The following is a 17065-nucleotide window of genomic DNA, read 5'->3' as shown; positions in this document are numbered from 1 at the left end:
TAGAAAAATGACTGATCATACCTGAAGCAGTTAAGCCTGCAAACTGTTCCCCCCAACTGAAGTTCTCTGGTTTCAACAGTCCTGCGTGGGAACAGCAATGGATTTTAGTTACTGGTGCTAAAATCATATTCCTCTCGGCAGAAATCTTCATCACTTTCTGCTGCAGAGTAAATAGTACAAGCCGGCACTATTTTAAAATAACAAACTCTTGATAGAAGAATAAAAAACTACAACTAAACACCACATACTCTTTACCACCCCCGTGGAGTTGCTACTAGTTAGAGCGGCAAAGAGAATGACTGGGGGGCGGAGCCTGAGGGGAGCTATATGGACAGCTCTGCTGTGTGCTCTCTTTGCCACTTCCTGTAGGGAATGAGAATATCCCACAAGTAAGGATGAAGCCGTGGACCGGATACACCAATGTAGGAGAAACTACTTTTTCCTCAGTAACATTATGAAGAAAAGCTGGTCATATGATCGCAAATGCAGAGCTCAAATTACTGCTGTGACACAGAGAGGCACTATAAATAACTTCCTGGTACACTGAGTACCAGAAATAACAGTTTTTTCAAAGTGGACAATTTTAAAATGTTGCATCGTTTTATTTTAAAAGCAAAGGGGAAATAAATAAGCTGCTGAAATAGAAAATTCAGCCTTACTTTCAGTTTAAACTTGAATTGTTTTATCAAGTAAATATGAGTCAGAAAATAAAGCCTAATACAAACATTTGAACCTTTCCTTTTAAAAGAGTCTCACATATGTTAGTCTCACATATGCTGCTTCATGCCCCAGTGTAACCCATACAACAGGATTATCTATGTCCCAATAAAAAAAACAGAATTTATGCTTACCTGATAAATTACTTTCTCCAACGGTGTGTCCGGTCCACGGCGTCATCCTTACTTGTGGGATATTCTCTTCCCCAACAGGAAATGGCAAAGAGCCCAGCAAAGCTGGTCAAATGATCCCTCCTAGGCTCCGCCTACCCCAGTCATTCGACCGACGTACAGGAGGAAATATGCATAGGAGAAACCATATGATACCGTGGTGACTGTAGTTAGAGAAAATAATTCATCAGACCTTGTGGGAACCAATACCAAAGCTTTAGGACACGGATGAAGGGAGGGAGCAAATCAGGTCACCTAAATGGAAGGCACCACGGCTTGCAAAACCTTTCTCCCAAAAATAGCCTCCGAAGAAGCAAAAGTATCAAATTTGTAAAATTTGGCAAAAGTGTGCAGAGAAGACCAAGTCACTGCCTTACATATCTGGTCAACAGAAGCCTCGTTCTTGAAGGCCCATGTGGAAGCCACAGCCCTAGTGGAGTGAGCCGTGATTCTTTCAGGAGGCTGCCGTCCGGCAGTCTCATAAGCCAATCGGATAATGCTTTTAAGCCAAAAAGAAAGAGGTAGAAGTTGCTTTTTGACCTCTCCTTTTACCAGAATAAACAACAAACAAAGAAGAAGTTTGTCTGAAATCTTTAGTTGCCTCTAAATAGAATTTTAGAGCACGGACTACGTCCAAATTGTGTAACAAACGTTCCTTCTTTGAAACTGGATTCGGGCACAAAGAAGGTACAACTATCTCCTGGTTAATATTCTTGTTGGAAACAACTTTCGGAAGAAAACCAGGCTTAGTACGCAAAACCACCTTATCTGCATGGAACACCAGATAGGGTGGAGAACACTGCAGAGCAGATAACTCTGAAACTCTTCTAGCAGAAGAAATTGCAACCAAAAAACATAATTTATGTAAGAACTTACCTGATAAATTCATTTCTTTCATATTAGCAAGAGTCCATGAGCTAGTGACGTATGGGATATACATTCCTACCAGGAGGGGCAAAGTTTCCCAAACCTCAAAATGCCTATAAATACACCCCTCACCACACCCACAATTCAGTTTAACGAATAGCCAAGAAGTGGGGTGATAAAAAAGTGCGAAAGCATATAAAATAAGGAATTGGAATAATTGTGCTTTATACAAAATCATAACCACCACAAAAAAAAGGGCGGGCCTCATGGACTCTTGCTAATATGAAAGAAATGAATTTATCAGGTAAGTTCTTACATAAATTATGTTTTCTTTCATGTAATTAGCAAGAGTCCATGAGCTAGTGACGTATGGGATAATGACTACCCAAGATGTGGATCTTTCCACACAAGAGTCACTAGAGAGGGAGGGATAAAATAAAGACAGCCAATTCCTGCTGAAAATAATCCACACCCAAAATAAAGTTTAATAAAAAACAGAAGCAGAAGATTCAAACTGAAACCGCTGCCTGAAGTACTTTTCTACCAAAAACTGCTTCAGAAGAAGAAAATACATCAAAATGGTAGAATTTAGTAAAAGTGTGCAAAGAGGACCAAGTTGCTGCTTTGCAAATCTGATCAACCGAAGCTTCATTCCTAAACGCCCAGGAAGTAGAAACTGACATAGTAGAATGAGCTGTAATTCTCTGAGGCGGAGTTTTACCCAACTCAACATAGGCAAGATGAATTAAAGATTTCAACCAAGATGCCAAAGAAATGGCAGAAGCTTTCTGGCCTTTTCTAGAACCGGAAAAGATAACAAATAGACTAGAAGTCTTTCTGAAAGATTTAGTAGCTTCAACATAATATGTCAAAGCTCTAACAACATCCAAAGAATGCAACGATTTCTCCTTAGAATTCTTAGGATTAGGACATAATGAAGGAACCACAATTTCTCTACTAATGTTGTTGGAATTCACAACTTTAGGTAAAAATTCAAAAGAAGTTCGCAACACCGCCTTATCCTGATGAAAAATCAGAAAAGGAGACTCACAAGAAAGAGCAGATAATTCAGAAACTCTTCTGGCAGAAAAGATGGCCAAAAGGAACAAAACTTTCCAAGAAAGTAATTTAATGTCCAATGAATGCATAAGTTCAAACGGAGGAGCTTGAAGAGCCCCCAGAACCAAATTCAAACTCCAAGGAGGAGAAATTGACTTAATGACAGGTTTTATACGAACCAAAGCTTGTACAAAACAATGAATATCAGGAAGAATAGCAATCTTTCTGTGAAAAAGAACAGAAAGAGCAGAGATTTGTCCTTTCAAGGAACTTGCGGACAAACCTTTATCTAAACCATCCTGAAGAAACTGTAAAATTCTCGGAATTCTGAAAGAATGCCAAGAAAAATGATGAGAAATACACCAAGAAATATAAGTCTTCCAGACTCTATAATATATCTCTCTAGATACAGATTTACGAGCCTGTAACATAGTATTAATCACAGCGTCAGAGAAACCTCTTTGACGAAGAATCAAGCGTTCAATCTCCATACCTTTAAATTTAAGGATTTCAGATCCTGATGGAAAAAAGGACCTTGTGACAGAAGGTCTGGTCTTAACGGAAGAGTCCATGGTTGGCAAGAGGCCATCCGGACAAGATCCGCATACCAAAACCTGTGAGGCCATGCCGGAGCTACCAGCAGAACAAACGAGCATTCCTTCAGAATCTTGGAGATTACTCTTGGAAGAAGAACTAGGGGCGGAAAGATATAGGCAGGATGATACTTCCAAGGAAGTGATAATGCATCCACTGCCTCCACCTGAGGATCCCGGTATCTGGACAGATACCTGGGAAGTTTCTTGTTAAGATGGGGCGCCATCAAATCTATTTCTGGAAGTTCCCACATTTGAACGATCTGAAGAAATACCTCTGGGTGAAGAGACCATTCGCCCGGATGCAACGTTTGGCGACTGAGATAATCCGCTTCCCAATTGTCTACACCTGGGATATGAACCGCAGAGATTAGACAGGAGCTGGATTCCGCCCAAACCAAAATTCGAGATACTTCTTTCATAGCCAGAGGACTGTGAGTTCCTCCTTGATGATTGATGTATGCCACAGTTGTGACATTGTCTGTCTGAAAAAAAATGAACGATTCTCTCTTCAGAAGAGGCCAAAACTGAAGAGCTCTGAAAATTGCACGGAGTTCCAAAATATTGATCGGTAATCTCACCTCCTGAGATTCCCAAACTCCTTGTGCCGTCAGAGATCCCCACACAGCTCCCCAACCTGTGAGACTTGCATCTGTTGAAATTACAGTCCAGGTCGGAAGCACAAAAGAAGCCCCCTGAATTAAACGATGGTGATCTGTCCACCCCGTTAGAGAGTGTCGAACAATCGGTTTTAAAGATATTAATTGAGATATCTTTGTGTAATCCTTGCACCATTGATTCAGCATACAAAGCTGAAGAGGTCGCATGTGAAAACGAGCAAAGGGGATCGCGTCCGATGCAGCAGTCATAAGACCTAGAATTTCCATGCATAAGGCTACCGAAGGGAATGATTGTGACTGAAGGTTTCGACAAGCTGCCATCAGTTTTAGACGCCTCTTGTCTGTAAAAGACAGAGTCATGGACACTGAATCTATTTGGAAACCCAGAAAGGTTACCCTTGTCTGAGGAATCAATGAACTTTTTGAGCACAAACTTACTTCACCACCTCCATCGGAGGCAAAGTTTGTAAAACTGAATTGTGGGTGTGGTGAGGGGTGTATTTATAGGCATTTTGAGGTTTGGGAAACTTTGCCCCTCCTGGTAGGAATGTATATCCCATACGTCACTAGCTCATGGACTCTTGCTAATTACATGAAAGAAACAAAACTTTCCAAGATAATAACTTAATATCTACGGAATGTAAGGGTTCAAACGGAACCCCTTGAAGAACTGAAAGAACTAGATTGAGACTCCAGGGAGGAGTCAAAGGTCTGTAAACAGGCTTGATTCTAACCAGAGCCTGAACAAACGCCTGAACGTCTGGCACAGCTGCCAGCCTTTTGTGAAGTAAAACAGATAACGCAGAAATCTGTCCCTTCAGAGAACTTGCAGATAATCCCTTCTCCAAACCCTCTTGTAGAAAGGATAAAATCCTAGGAATTTTTATCTTGTTCCATGGGAATCCTTTAGATTCACACCAATAGATATATTTTAAACACCAAAAAACTCTTAACCATCTCCGTGGAGATGTTGCCTGTGCAACGGCAAAGAGAATGACTGGGGTAGGCGGAGCCTAGGAGGGATCATATGACCAGCTTTGCTGGGCTCTGCCATTTCCTGTTGGGGAAGAGAATATCCCACAAGTAAGGATGACGCCGTGGACCGGACACACCTATGTTGGAGAAAGCAGTGTCTTTAAATTTGCATGTCTCCCCAACTGGAAGAAAAAGCACTAACCTGCTCCGCTGTCCGGCATGTAGACAGTTACAAGGTATGGGAAGACACAGTTCTTCACAGAGACCTTTGAAAAAGAAAGAACACAGTAGCCAACTCTGGCTTTCTAAACTAGGGCAGCAATTGTTAAGAGAACGCAGGAAGTAACTCTTTACAAGTTCCTAACTGCTTTAAAGCCACCACTACCCGACTGCAAGGATTGACGTGGAATACTCTATACCCCAAAACTTGGTTGTAGATTAAATCAAATGTTTTCTTCAGACACCTAAACTTCACCTCCTCCATGCACAGAAGGCAAAAAGAATGACTGGGGGTTGTGGGTAAGGGAGTGATACTTAGCAGTTTAACTGTGGTGCTCTTTGCCTCCTCCTGCTGGCCAGGAGTGATATTCCCAACAGTAATTACTCAAGCCGTGGACTCACCATATCAACAAACTTGAAAGTCATACAATTAATTTGGAATAAAGTGACCAGAAGGAAATCAACTGGAATTCAAAATTTTATAAGCCTGTGTTCAAGACTTCATAATGGTTTACCAAAACTTTATTGCATTTACACTAACAGGCTCTTAATTTGGAACAAATAATTCTGTATATCTTGGGATTTCACACATGTTTTTGTACCGGCAAAAGTAAAGTATGTTCAACAAACTTCAGAGCACAAACCTTGCAACATGCTACATAAAGACTCAAAAAAATGAAAACCTTTTATATATATATATATATATATATATATATATATATATATAAAAGACTTATATCTAACTTACAGCTTGTTTTCCATTATGCATTGTACATATTTCAATATGAGCTAAGTGTCATTTGCTTTTATTCAAATATTTGTAAACTACGAAAAAACATAATTTATGTAAGAACTTACCTGATAAATTCATTTCTTTCATATTAGCAAGAGTCCATGAGCTAGTGACGTATGGGATATACATTCCTACCAGGAGGGGCAAAGTTTCCCAAACCTCAAAATGCCTATAAATACACCCCTCACCACACCCACAAATCAGTTTAACGTATAGCCAAGAAGTGGGGTGATAAGAAAAAAGTGCGAAAGCATAAAAAATAAGGAATTGGAATAATTGTGCTTTATACAAAAAATCATAACCACCACAAAAAAGGGTGGGCCTCATGGACTCTTGCTAATATGAAAGAAATGAATTTATCAGGTAAGTTCTTACATAAATTATGTTTTCTTTCATGTAATTAGCAAGAGTCCATGAGCTAGTGACGTATGGGATAATAAATACCCAAGATGTGGAACTTCCACGCAAGAGTCACTAGAGAGGGAGGGATAAAATAAAAACAGCCAATTCCGCTGAAAAATAATCCACACTCCAAAATAAAGTTTTAATCTTATAATGACAAAAACCCTGAAATTATAAGCAGAAGAATCAAAGTGAAACAGCTGCCTGAAGTACTTTTCTACCAAAAACTGCTTCAGAAGAAGAAAACACATAAAAATGGTAGAATTTAGTAAAAGTATGCAAATAAGACGAAGTTGCTGCTTTGCAAATCTGATCAACCGAAGCCTCATTCCTAAACGCCCAGGAAGTAGAAACTGACCTAGTAGAATGAGCTGTAATCCTTTGAGGCGGAGTTTTACCCGACTCAACATAAGCATGATGAATCAAAGACTTTAACCAAGACGCCAAAGAAATGGCAGAGGCCTTCTGACCTTTCCTGGAACCAGAAAAAATATTTTAAAGCTCTAACTACATCCAAAGAATGTAACAATCTTTCCTTAGAATTCTTAGGATTAGGACACAATGAAGGAACCACAATTTCGCTACTAATGTTGTTAAAATTCACAACTTTGGGTAAAAATTTAAATGAAGTCCGCAACACCGCCTTATCCTGATGAAAAATCAGAAAAGGAGATTCACAAGAAAGAGCAGATAACTCAAACTCTTCTAGTAGAAGAGATGGCCAAAAGGAACAACACTTTCCAAGAAAGTAATTTAATATCCAAAGAATGCATAGGTTCAAACGGAGGAGCTTGTAAAGCCCCCAGAACCAAATTCAAACTCCAAGGAGGAGAGATTGACTTAATGACAGGTTTGATACGAACGAAAGCCTGTACAAAACAATGAATAACAGGAAGATTAGCAATCTTTCTGTGAAACAGCACAGAAAGAGCAGAAATTTGTCCTTTCAAGGAACTTGCAGACAAACCTTTATCCAGACCATCCTGAAGAAACTGTAAAATTCTAGGAATTCTAAAAGAATGCCAGGAAAATTGATGAGAAGAACACCAAGAAATGTAAGTTTTCCAGACTCGATAAAATATCTTCCTAGACACAGATTTACGAGCCTGTAACATAGTATTAATTCAATCTCCATACCTTCAAATTTAATGATTTGAGATCCTGATGGAAAAAAGGACCATGAGATAGAAGGTCTGGTCTTAACAGAAGAGTCCAAGGTTGGCAAGTAGCCATCCGAACAAGATCCGCATACCAAAACCTGTGAGGCCATGCTGGAGCCACCAGCAGAACAAACGAACGCTCTTTTAGAATCTTGGAGATCACTCTTGGAAGAACTAGAGGCGGAAAGATATAGGCAGGATGATACTTCCAAGGAAGTGACAATGCATCCACTGCCTCCGCCTGAGGATCCCTGGATCTGGACAGATACCTGGGAAGTTTCTTGTTTAGATGAGAGGCCATCAGATCTATTTCTGGAAGTCCCCACATTTGAACAATCTGAAGAAATACCTCTGGGTGAAGAGACCATTCGCCCGGATGTAACGTCTGGCGACTGAGATAATCTGCTTCCCAATTGTTTATACCTGGGATGTGAACCGCAGAGATTTGACAGGAGCTGAATTCCGCCCATACAAGTATCCGAGATACTTCTTTCATAGCCAGAGGACTGTGAGTCCCCCTTGATGATTGACATATGCCACAGTTGTGACATTGTCCGTCTGAAAACAAATGAACGATTCTCTCTTCAGAAGAGGCCACGACTGAAGAGCTCTGAAAATCGCACGGAGTTCCAAAATATTGATTGGTAATCTCGCCTCCTGAGATTCCCAAACCCCCTGCGCTGTCAGAGACCCCCATACAGCTCCCCAACCTGTCAGACTTGCATCTGTTGAGATCACAGTCCAGGTTGGAAGAACAAAAGAAGCCCCTTGAACTAAACAATGGTGATCTGTCCACCACGTCAGAGAGTGTCGTACAATCGGATTTAAAGATATTAACTGTGATATCTTTGTATAATCCCTGCACCACTGGTTCAGCATACAAAGCTGAAGAGGTCGCATGTGAAAACGAGCAAAGGGGATCGCGTCCGATGCAGCAGTCATAAGACCTAGAATTTCCATGCATAAGGCTACCGAAGGGAATGATTGAGACTGAAGGTTTCGACAAGCTGAAACCAATTTCAGACGTCTCTTGTCCGTCAGAGACAAAGTCATGGACACTGAATCATTTGGAAACCTAAAAAGGTTACCCTTGTCTGAGGAATCAATGAACTCTTTGGTAAATTGATCCTCCAACCATGTTCTTGAAGAAACGACAAGTCGATTTGTATGAAATTCTGCTAAATGTGAAGACTGAGCAAGTACCAAGATATCGTCCAAATAAGGAAAAACCACAATACCCTGTTCTCTGATTACAGATAGAAGGGCACCGAGAACCTTTGAAAAAATCCTTGGAGCTGTTGCTAGGCCGAACGGCAGAGCCACAAACTGGTAATGCTTGTCTAGAAAAGAGAATCTCAGAAACTGAAAGTGATCTGGATGAATCGGAATATGCAGATATGCATCTTGTAAATCTATTGTGGACATATAATGCCCTTGCTGAACAAAAGGCAGAATAGTCCTTATAGTTACCATTTTGAATGTTGGTATCCTTACATAACGATTCAATATTTTTAAATCCAGAACTGGTCTGAAGGAATTCTCCTTCTTTGGTACAATGAATAGATTTGAGTAAAACCCCAGACCCTGTTCCAGAACTGGAACTGGCACAATTACTCCAGCCAACTCTAGATCTGAAACACATTTCAGAAATGCTTGAGCCTTCACTGGGTTTATTGGAATGCGAGAAAGAAAAAATCTTATTGCAGGAGGCCTTACCTTGAAACCTATTCTGTACCCTTGTGAAACAATGTTCTGAATCCAAAGACTGTGAATCGAATTGATCCAAATTTCTTTGAAAAATCGTAATCTGCCCCCTACCAGCTGTGCTGGAATGAGGGCCGCACCTTCATGTGGACTTGGGAGCTGGCTTTGGCTTTCTGAAAGGCTTGGATTTATTCCAGACTGGAGATGGTTTCCAAACAGAAACCGTTCCTTTAGGGGAAGGATCAGGCTTCTGTTCCTTATTCTGACGAAAGGAACGAAAATGATTAGCAGCCCTATATTTACCTTTAGATTTTTTATCCTGAGGTAAAAAAGTTCCTTTCCCCCCAGTAACAGTTGAAATAATAGAATCCAACTGGGAACCAAACAATTTATTACCTTGGAAAGAAAGGGAAAGCAAAGTTGACTTAGAAGACATATCAGCATTCCAAGTTTTAAGCCATAAAGCTCTTCTAGCTAAAATAGCTAAAGACATATACCTGACATCAATTCTAATGATATCAAAGATGGCATCACAAATAAAGTTATTAGCATGTTGAAGAAGTTTAACAATGCTACGAGTATTATGATCTGACACTTGTTGTACCAAAGCCTTCAACCAAAAAGTGGAAGCTGCCGCAAAATCAGCCAAAGAAATAGCAGGCCTAAGAAGATTACCTGAACATAAATAAGCTTTCCTTAGAAAGGATTCAATTTTCCTATATAAAGGATCCTTAAAAGAAGTACTATCTGCCGTAGGAATAGTAGTACGTTTAGCGAGAGTAGAGATAGCCCCATCAACTTTAGGGATTTTGTCCCAAAACTCTAATCTATCAGATAGCACAGGATACAATTTCTTAAACCTTTTAGAAGGAGTAAATGAATTACCCAGATTATTCCATTCCCTAGAAATTACTTCAGAAATAGCATCAGGGACAGGAAAAACTTCCGGAATAACTAAAGGAGGTTTAAAAACCGAATTTAAACGCTTAGTAGATTTAGTATCAAGAGGACTAGATTCCTCCATCTCTAATGCGATTAAAACTTCTTTAAGTAAAGAACGAATAAATTCAATTTTAAATAAATATGAAGATTTATCAGTGTCAATATCTGAGACAGAATCCTCTGAACCAGAAAAATCATCATCAGAAACAGACAAATCAGAAAGATGATGTTCATTTAAAAATTCATCTGAAAAATGTGAAGTTTTAAAAGACCTTTTACGTTTACTGGAAGGAGGAATAACAGACATAACCTTCCTAATAGATTTAGAAACAAAATCTCTTATATTAACAGGAATATCCTGAGTATTAAATGTTGATGGAACAGCAACAGGTAATGGAATATTACTAATGGAAATACTATCTGCATTAGCAAGCTTATCATGACAATCATCACAAACTACAAAGTTTACAGCAAATACACTTAACTTTGGTAGAACTAGCATCAGGCAGCGTTTTTCCAGAAGTAGCTTCTGATCCAGGGTCAATCTGAGACATCTTGCAATATGTAAGAGAAAAAACAACATATAAAGCAAAATCTATCAAATTCCTTAAAAGACAGTTTCAGGAATGGGAAAAAATGCCAATGAACAAGCTTCTAGCAACCAGAAGCAAATGAAAAATGAGACTTAAATAATATGAAAAAAAGGTGGAGACAATAATGACGCCCACATTTTTTAGCGCCAAAAAAGACGCCCACATTATTGGCGCCTAAATGCTTTTGGTGCCAAGAATGACGCCACATCCGGTGACACCGACATTTTTGGCGCAAAACGTCAAAAAAATTACGCAAACACGAACAACTTCCGGCGACAAGTATGACGTCGGAAATGACATAGAATTTTTTTGCGCCAAAAAAGTCCGCGCCAAGAATGACGCAATAAAATGAAGCATTTTCAGCCCCCGCGAGCCTAACAGCCCACAGGGAGAAAAAAGTCAATTTTAAGGTAAGAAAAAATGATTTATTCATATGCATTATCCCAAATAATGAAACTGACTGTCTGAAATAAGGAATATTGATCATCCTGAATCAAGGCAAATAAATGTTTAAACACATATATTTAGAACTTTATATAAAAGTGCCCAACCATAGCTTAGAGTGTCACAAAAAATAAGACTTACTTACCCCAGGACACTCATCTACATGTAGTAGAAAGCCAAACCAGTACTGAAACGAGAATCAGTAGAGGTAATGGTATATAAGAGTATATCGTCGATCTGAAAAGGGAGGTAAGAGATGAATCTCTACGACCGATAACAGAGAACCTATGAAATAGATCCCGTAGAAGGAGACCATTGAATTCAAATAGGCAATACTCTCTTCACATCCCTCTGACATTCACTGCACACTGAGAGGAAAACTGGGCTCCAGCCTGCTGCGAAGCGCATATCAACGTAGAATCTAGCACCAACTTACTTCACCACCTCCACGGGAGGCAAAGTTTGTAAAACTGATTTGTGGGTGTGGTGAGGGGTGTATTTATAGGCATTTTGAGGTTTGGGAAACTTTGCCCCTCCTGGTAGGAATGTATATCCCATACGTCACTAGCTCATGGACTCTTGCTAATTACATGAAAGAAATAAAATAATTACAAAACCAATGGCTTTGAAGAGTTAATGTGTTTGCAATTTACTTCCTTATTAAAAAAAAAAAAACTTGAATAAGTGCCCTATAATGTATTAGTAACATCACTGTCTTACAAGTTTGTGTTGTATACCTTAATTAAAAAAATCAAATGTGAGCACCTAAAGGCTCTCATAGTGTAAAACTAACCTGTGGTGAAGCCCTCGCAGCTTGCAGCTTTCAGTTAGCATCATTGTGACTTGCACTTCAGAGGCCTGGTCTAAAACAGATTGAGACAAATTATTAGGGTAACTAAATAAAACATGTGACAATTGTTGATAGTACTTAGAGGATGGCATGTCATATTCACTATTGTTCTGCCGTTATTCCACTTTTAAGAGTAAAATGAAGTCTCGGTGTGCTAAATAAAATTACTACATATTTGTGATTTATACAAAACTGACAATATTAGCTTGTTAAGTAGAGGAGCTCAGATCAGTCAATTATGTATTATTCAAAAGATCTGGGATATTAGATCATTTATTTTCATGGTGTCAACAAGTAAAAAAGGTTCCCTTATGCTGCAAAAATAGGGATGCGTCAGAGAAAATTAACAATATCATTCTGTATCACTATATATTGTCTTCATATAGGAGATTAGTATTAAAGGGAGAGAAAAGTCAAAATTGTAGAGTGCCTGGGTTATAAGAATGTTTGCAATATACTTCCATTAGCAAAAATGCTTCTTATTAAAAGTTATTGTTTTTCAGAGGCATATGCACATATGCTGCTAGGGCCTGTGAGCCAGTATTTAAATACCGCACCAGAAGCTTGAATGACAATTTGTTTTCTTCACAGACAATACACACCACTGCTAGCTACCTATGCTTGAATACTGGTGTGCACAGCATACATGCGTATGCCGCTGGAAAAACAGAAATACATTTTACTAAAAGCATTTTTGCTAATGGAAGAATATTGCAAATATTTTCTTATTTAAAATTGTAATGCACCAATGCACATTTAAATTTTGACCTTTATATCCCTTTAAGCTATTTCTTTTTATATAGAAATAACAAGTAAGGAAGTTGCTCCTACAAATCTCAAGTTAGAATTCTGGCTTCTGACTTCTCAGAAGAGATGTATATTTATGTTAAACTTAAATGTGTGATGGGGCGTGTCCGTGCAGCGTTCAGGATCGGACGCATTTTCTGAAAGCTCCAACAGAACCTTTGATAATCCACCGATTATTAAACTCTCACAGTTATGATACGAACATAAAAACAGAAAGCCTCATAGTCCTGGCACTTGGGGATCTAAATTATTCATATTTGCTGTGTTAATGACATTGGACATTCAGATCGGAGAACGGCCAAAGGCGGCGGCCTAATAGTTGGTATCCACCTCCCCCCGGGAAGAGTGGGTTATCGGTGCTGTCAGATCAGGCTGACTTACCGAATCTCTTCAGAACTTAATCACACCTGATATATATGAGAACACATCGATAATACACTGGGAAACAAGTATATGACAGAGGAGTGTGTGTGCTTATGTACTTCTTCCTTCACTATGATCTGCATAGGAGAACCGGATTTTGAATACTGCCTAACACCTTCTTTTGAGAGGCTGGAGAGACTCTTCGAAAAATTACTCAAAGCGCCATACGATTCTCTAGTGGCCAAGATTTCTAATAACAACAGTTATGCGCTCAAAGGAACAGTTTCTATGAATCAAACAAACCATATGGCGCCAATTCCACGGCGCACACAATACCAGAGATAGAGCCTCACAATTTCGCTATGAGACAACAAAGCCTTCAATGCATTGATATCATCACTCAGACGCAGATGAGCTCGATGCCGGTCTCAGACCGTGAGCATATCAAAGGAGCTTGTTATACTGTTGAGGGCCCGGCCACGGGCGACCACTACGCAGCATCAGATGCTTTTTACATGAGGGCACTCGATAACCTACAGGTAGGGCCTCAGCTGCCACACTCGACACGCAGACACATTGCGCTAGCTGGGGAGCCTGATGGTCACTCGCAGACAGAGGCAACCACTTAGCCGAAACTCATTGACAGAGAAATTGGACAGGAGCAACATGGTGCCGCACGGTCCGAACACCCACACAGGCGCAAAACAAAGATGGACACGTCCTACACAAATGCCTGGTCAGCGATCTCATGCCAAACTCTAGTGACACCCAAAAAACCCACTGACCAATTCGCCCACTGTTGGTCTGTAGTAACTTACAGGCCTGGAGAAAGAGGATGTTTATCTGCCTTGGAGGGAATCATTTTACAATTACAAGATGTCGGCTATATTCCAAAGACAGGAGAAGGGTAGACTGCAGCTGCCCCGCTCAGACAGCTGATTTCTCATATCGGCAACCTCCGACTCTAACTTAACCACATAGGCTCCAAACGGGTCTATTGTTAATAATTTTTCCTTATTCCAACATGTTATCCCTAATGAGTTTTACTTTCCATTCTTTTTAAAAAAAAAAAAGTTACGGTATCGAAGTATAACCTATATTCATTATTGCCTACTGCTGTATGTTGGGGACAACTTAATAGAGTGGAACATGGGGGCTCAGAAGCAGGTACAGACTTGTGGGGGAAACGGAGAGCTTCAGATTTTGGTTAATATTTGTTTTTACCCTATTATACCTCCTTATTAGTAGCATTAACTTACATTTGGACACCTGCATAAAGCTAGTTTCTTACATAATTTGGCTGTATATGCTGATAAATGCTCCACAGCATATGGGTTAGACCTGTCACACTAATAAATGTTGGGTACTCCCACTACCTTGCGGGGCCTACGGCCGGGGCTCACAGTGGAGGGAGCATGTTATATATCAATGCCAGGATAATCCCCTATTCCCTATGACTCCCTGAGAACAATGGAGCACATTAACACCTTCTTTAAGAATGCGGCTAAAGATACCTTGAGTTTACATGTCGCCACTCTATCAATCCCTAAATGTAATCATTACCCCCTCCTGTTCCCAGATTTAAACTTGCATTTTTAACCATCAGTCGATCGGGTATACAAATGTGACAGTGATGCCAGAGTCACGGTTTACAATGTAACTCCCCTAAAAGCATTTATATAACATGGCAGTATCATAGTTTTAAATGTAATATCATGCTCATACACGTCTCACCGTTTTACCTTTATCCCATTTTAATAACCTTAATTCAAAAGCTCAAAGTGTCATCTGTATATAAGATTAAATCTCAAGTATAGCTCTAAACTCTATCAGATTCCCAGTTGAGCCTTAACCCTTTTAAATGTACAATAATAAATGCTGATATTGTACTTATATGGTTTTATAGGTTTGAATCAGCTTATTTCAAGTTATCCCTGTTTTACTGTTATGTTTATCATGCTTATCAACAATCTTTTACAATGGACTTACACAATACCACTGGTCCAATTGTGACCTCTCCAATTAAAAGAGATGGAAAAAAGAGGACTTTCACTATGTCTACTACAAACCACCAAGTATGATGTGAATATTTGATGTGTATGATCATTATGTTGTTATTACTTCATTTTTATATTGTCCTCAATAAAAAAAACAAAAAAACAAAAACAAAACTTAAATGTGAGATTATATGATCAGAATTTAGTTTCTCTATTTTTGACTGTGATTTGCAGCAGGTGGAAGTTGTTTGTTGCACAAGGTACTGCCCATCATTTTAAAAATTAGTGGCCCATTGTGGGTGCTTAGATATAATGTTATAAATAGAATAATGCAAAGGGGAGCCATTTGGCCCCACCCTCTCTGAATGCCCATGAGGCAACACTTTGAGATTTTTATATAAAATGTTCACTTATATGAAGTACTCTTTGCAATATACATCCACTATTTAATGCCCCACACTATGGTGCAATTTAGCGCTGAAAAGTTCAATTTAATTCTCGATGCTGGAAATACACCCTGCAGACTTGTCAAGGTTATCTCTACTATAAATCCTTCCCTAATTGTCTCTTTTCCGACTAAAGCACATGGTAGGTGGAGTTTGACTATTGAAAACAATTGGAGCAAAGCAAATTTTTATTTGTTTTTAAAATGTTTAGCTTTGGCTGAGCAGTTATTCTATAGTAAGTGGCATGGTGTTTTTAGTTGTTTTTTTTTTTAATTTAGAGTGGGATCTGTGCTAAATGACCTTAATTAAAACTTATTAAAAAGTTTAAACAAACAGACCCAAATTAAATTCCAATTTTCATGCAACAACTAAAAAGAAATTTCTATATGGACTCAAAGTTTACTAGTGTGAAAGTTTTCCTGTCTGTCACTTATTGAAAAAAATGTTCTACAATCTTGCAGAATGTATTTAACATCATTCAACCTGAGTAGAACTGGTGATCTGAGCTTTCACATTGTGATGCACAATTTAAGTTTATGTCCATCCTGAATACTTGAATAAAAGTCTGTATTCTGAACAGCATTGCAACTAGAGAACCTTAAAAAAAAATGAATGTATATAAAAAATGGTCTACAAGAATATCCAGTAACATCACCCAGTATCCTCACTACTTTTGTAAACAACAATTCTGCTTGAGAAGGAATATTGACAAGCCAAGTTAAAAGAACACAAGGTTGATTGTAAAGCTTTTTCCTAAAGATGCCTACTAGTTATATTATCATGTAAAGTTTATTGCACGCTGAAAATAATACTTGCTTTACCACAACAAAAAGCCTAACCAATCTGTAATGCATACTTATCTAGCATAAGACTGAAGGTTCTGAACCTGGTGCTTAAGCTGTCAAACAAAGGTTTATATTGTGCATCTTTCCAAATTTTTACACATAATTATCCATATCACAAAGGCAAAGCCAGCCAGGTATGATCATGGATAAACAATACTGCTTTTTAGCATGAATTGAGAAATTTAGAGAAATGTTCAACTGAAGCCAGGGAGATTCCAGAATAGCAGGATTCTCTATCAATACACAGAGCAGTCTGTACATTTTGTGCTTACTTAGCATACCAGGGAAAATATTACATCTTCATAATCATCAGTGATGGGGACCATGCACATAGATGAAACCCACACACAGCAAATTAAACACACAGTAAAACACTGCACATAGGATAAAAGCAGCTATAAACTGTACAAAGCATATTCATGTTCTTTAAAACTATGAGCAGTTTGCTAATTAGAAGCTCAAAAGGTGTTGGCAGAAGCACATCAGTCCTGCTCCCAGT

The 17065-nt window shown here is 39.0% G+C and overlaps 1 protein-coding gene across 2 annotated transcripts in view; it reads right to left on the bottom strand.

The window, feature by feature from the left end:
• RYK (receptor like tyrosine kinase) overlaps positions 1-17065 on the bottom strand; it is a 677262-nt gene that overhangs the window by 201388 nt on the left and 458809 nt on the right. For both annotated transcript variants that reach the window (XM_053709793.1, XM_053709795.1), the window contains exon 10: positions 12052-12121. In XM_053709793.1, the coding sequence (XP_053565768.1) occupies positions 12052-12121 (70 nt within the window). The remainder of the gene's footprint in view (positions 1-12051; positions 12122-17065) is intronic.

This window comes from Bombina bombina, chromosome 4, assembly GCF_027579735.1.
Source record: "Bombina bombina isolate aBomBom1 chromosome 4, aBomBom1.pri, whole genome shotgun sequence".
Classification (NCBI taxonomy): Eukaryota; Metazoa; Chordata; class Amphibia; order Anura; family Bombinatoridae; genus Bombina; species Bombina bombina.
Note: the sequence above shows the minus strand (reverse complement) of the source record. Positions and strands in the feature narration are given on the sequence as shown.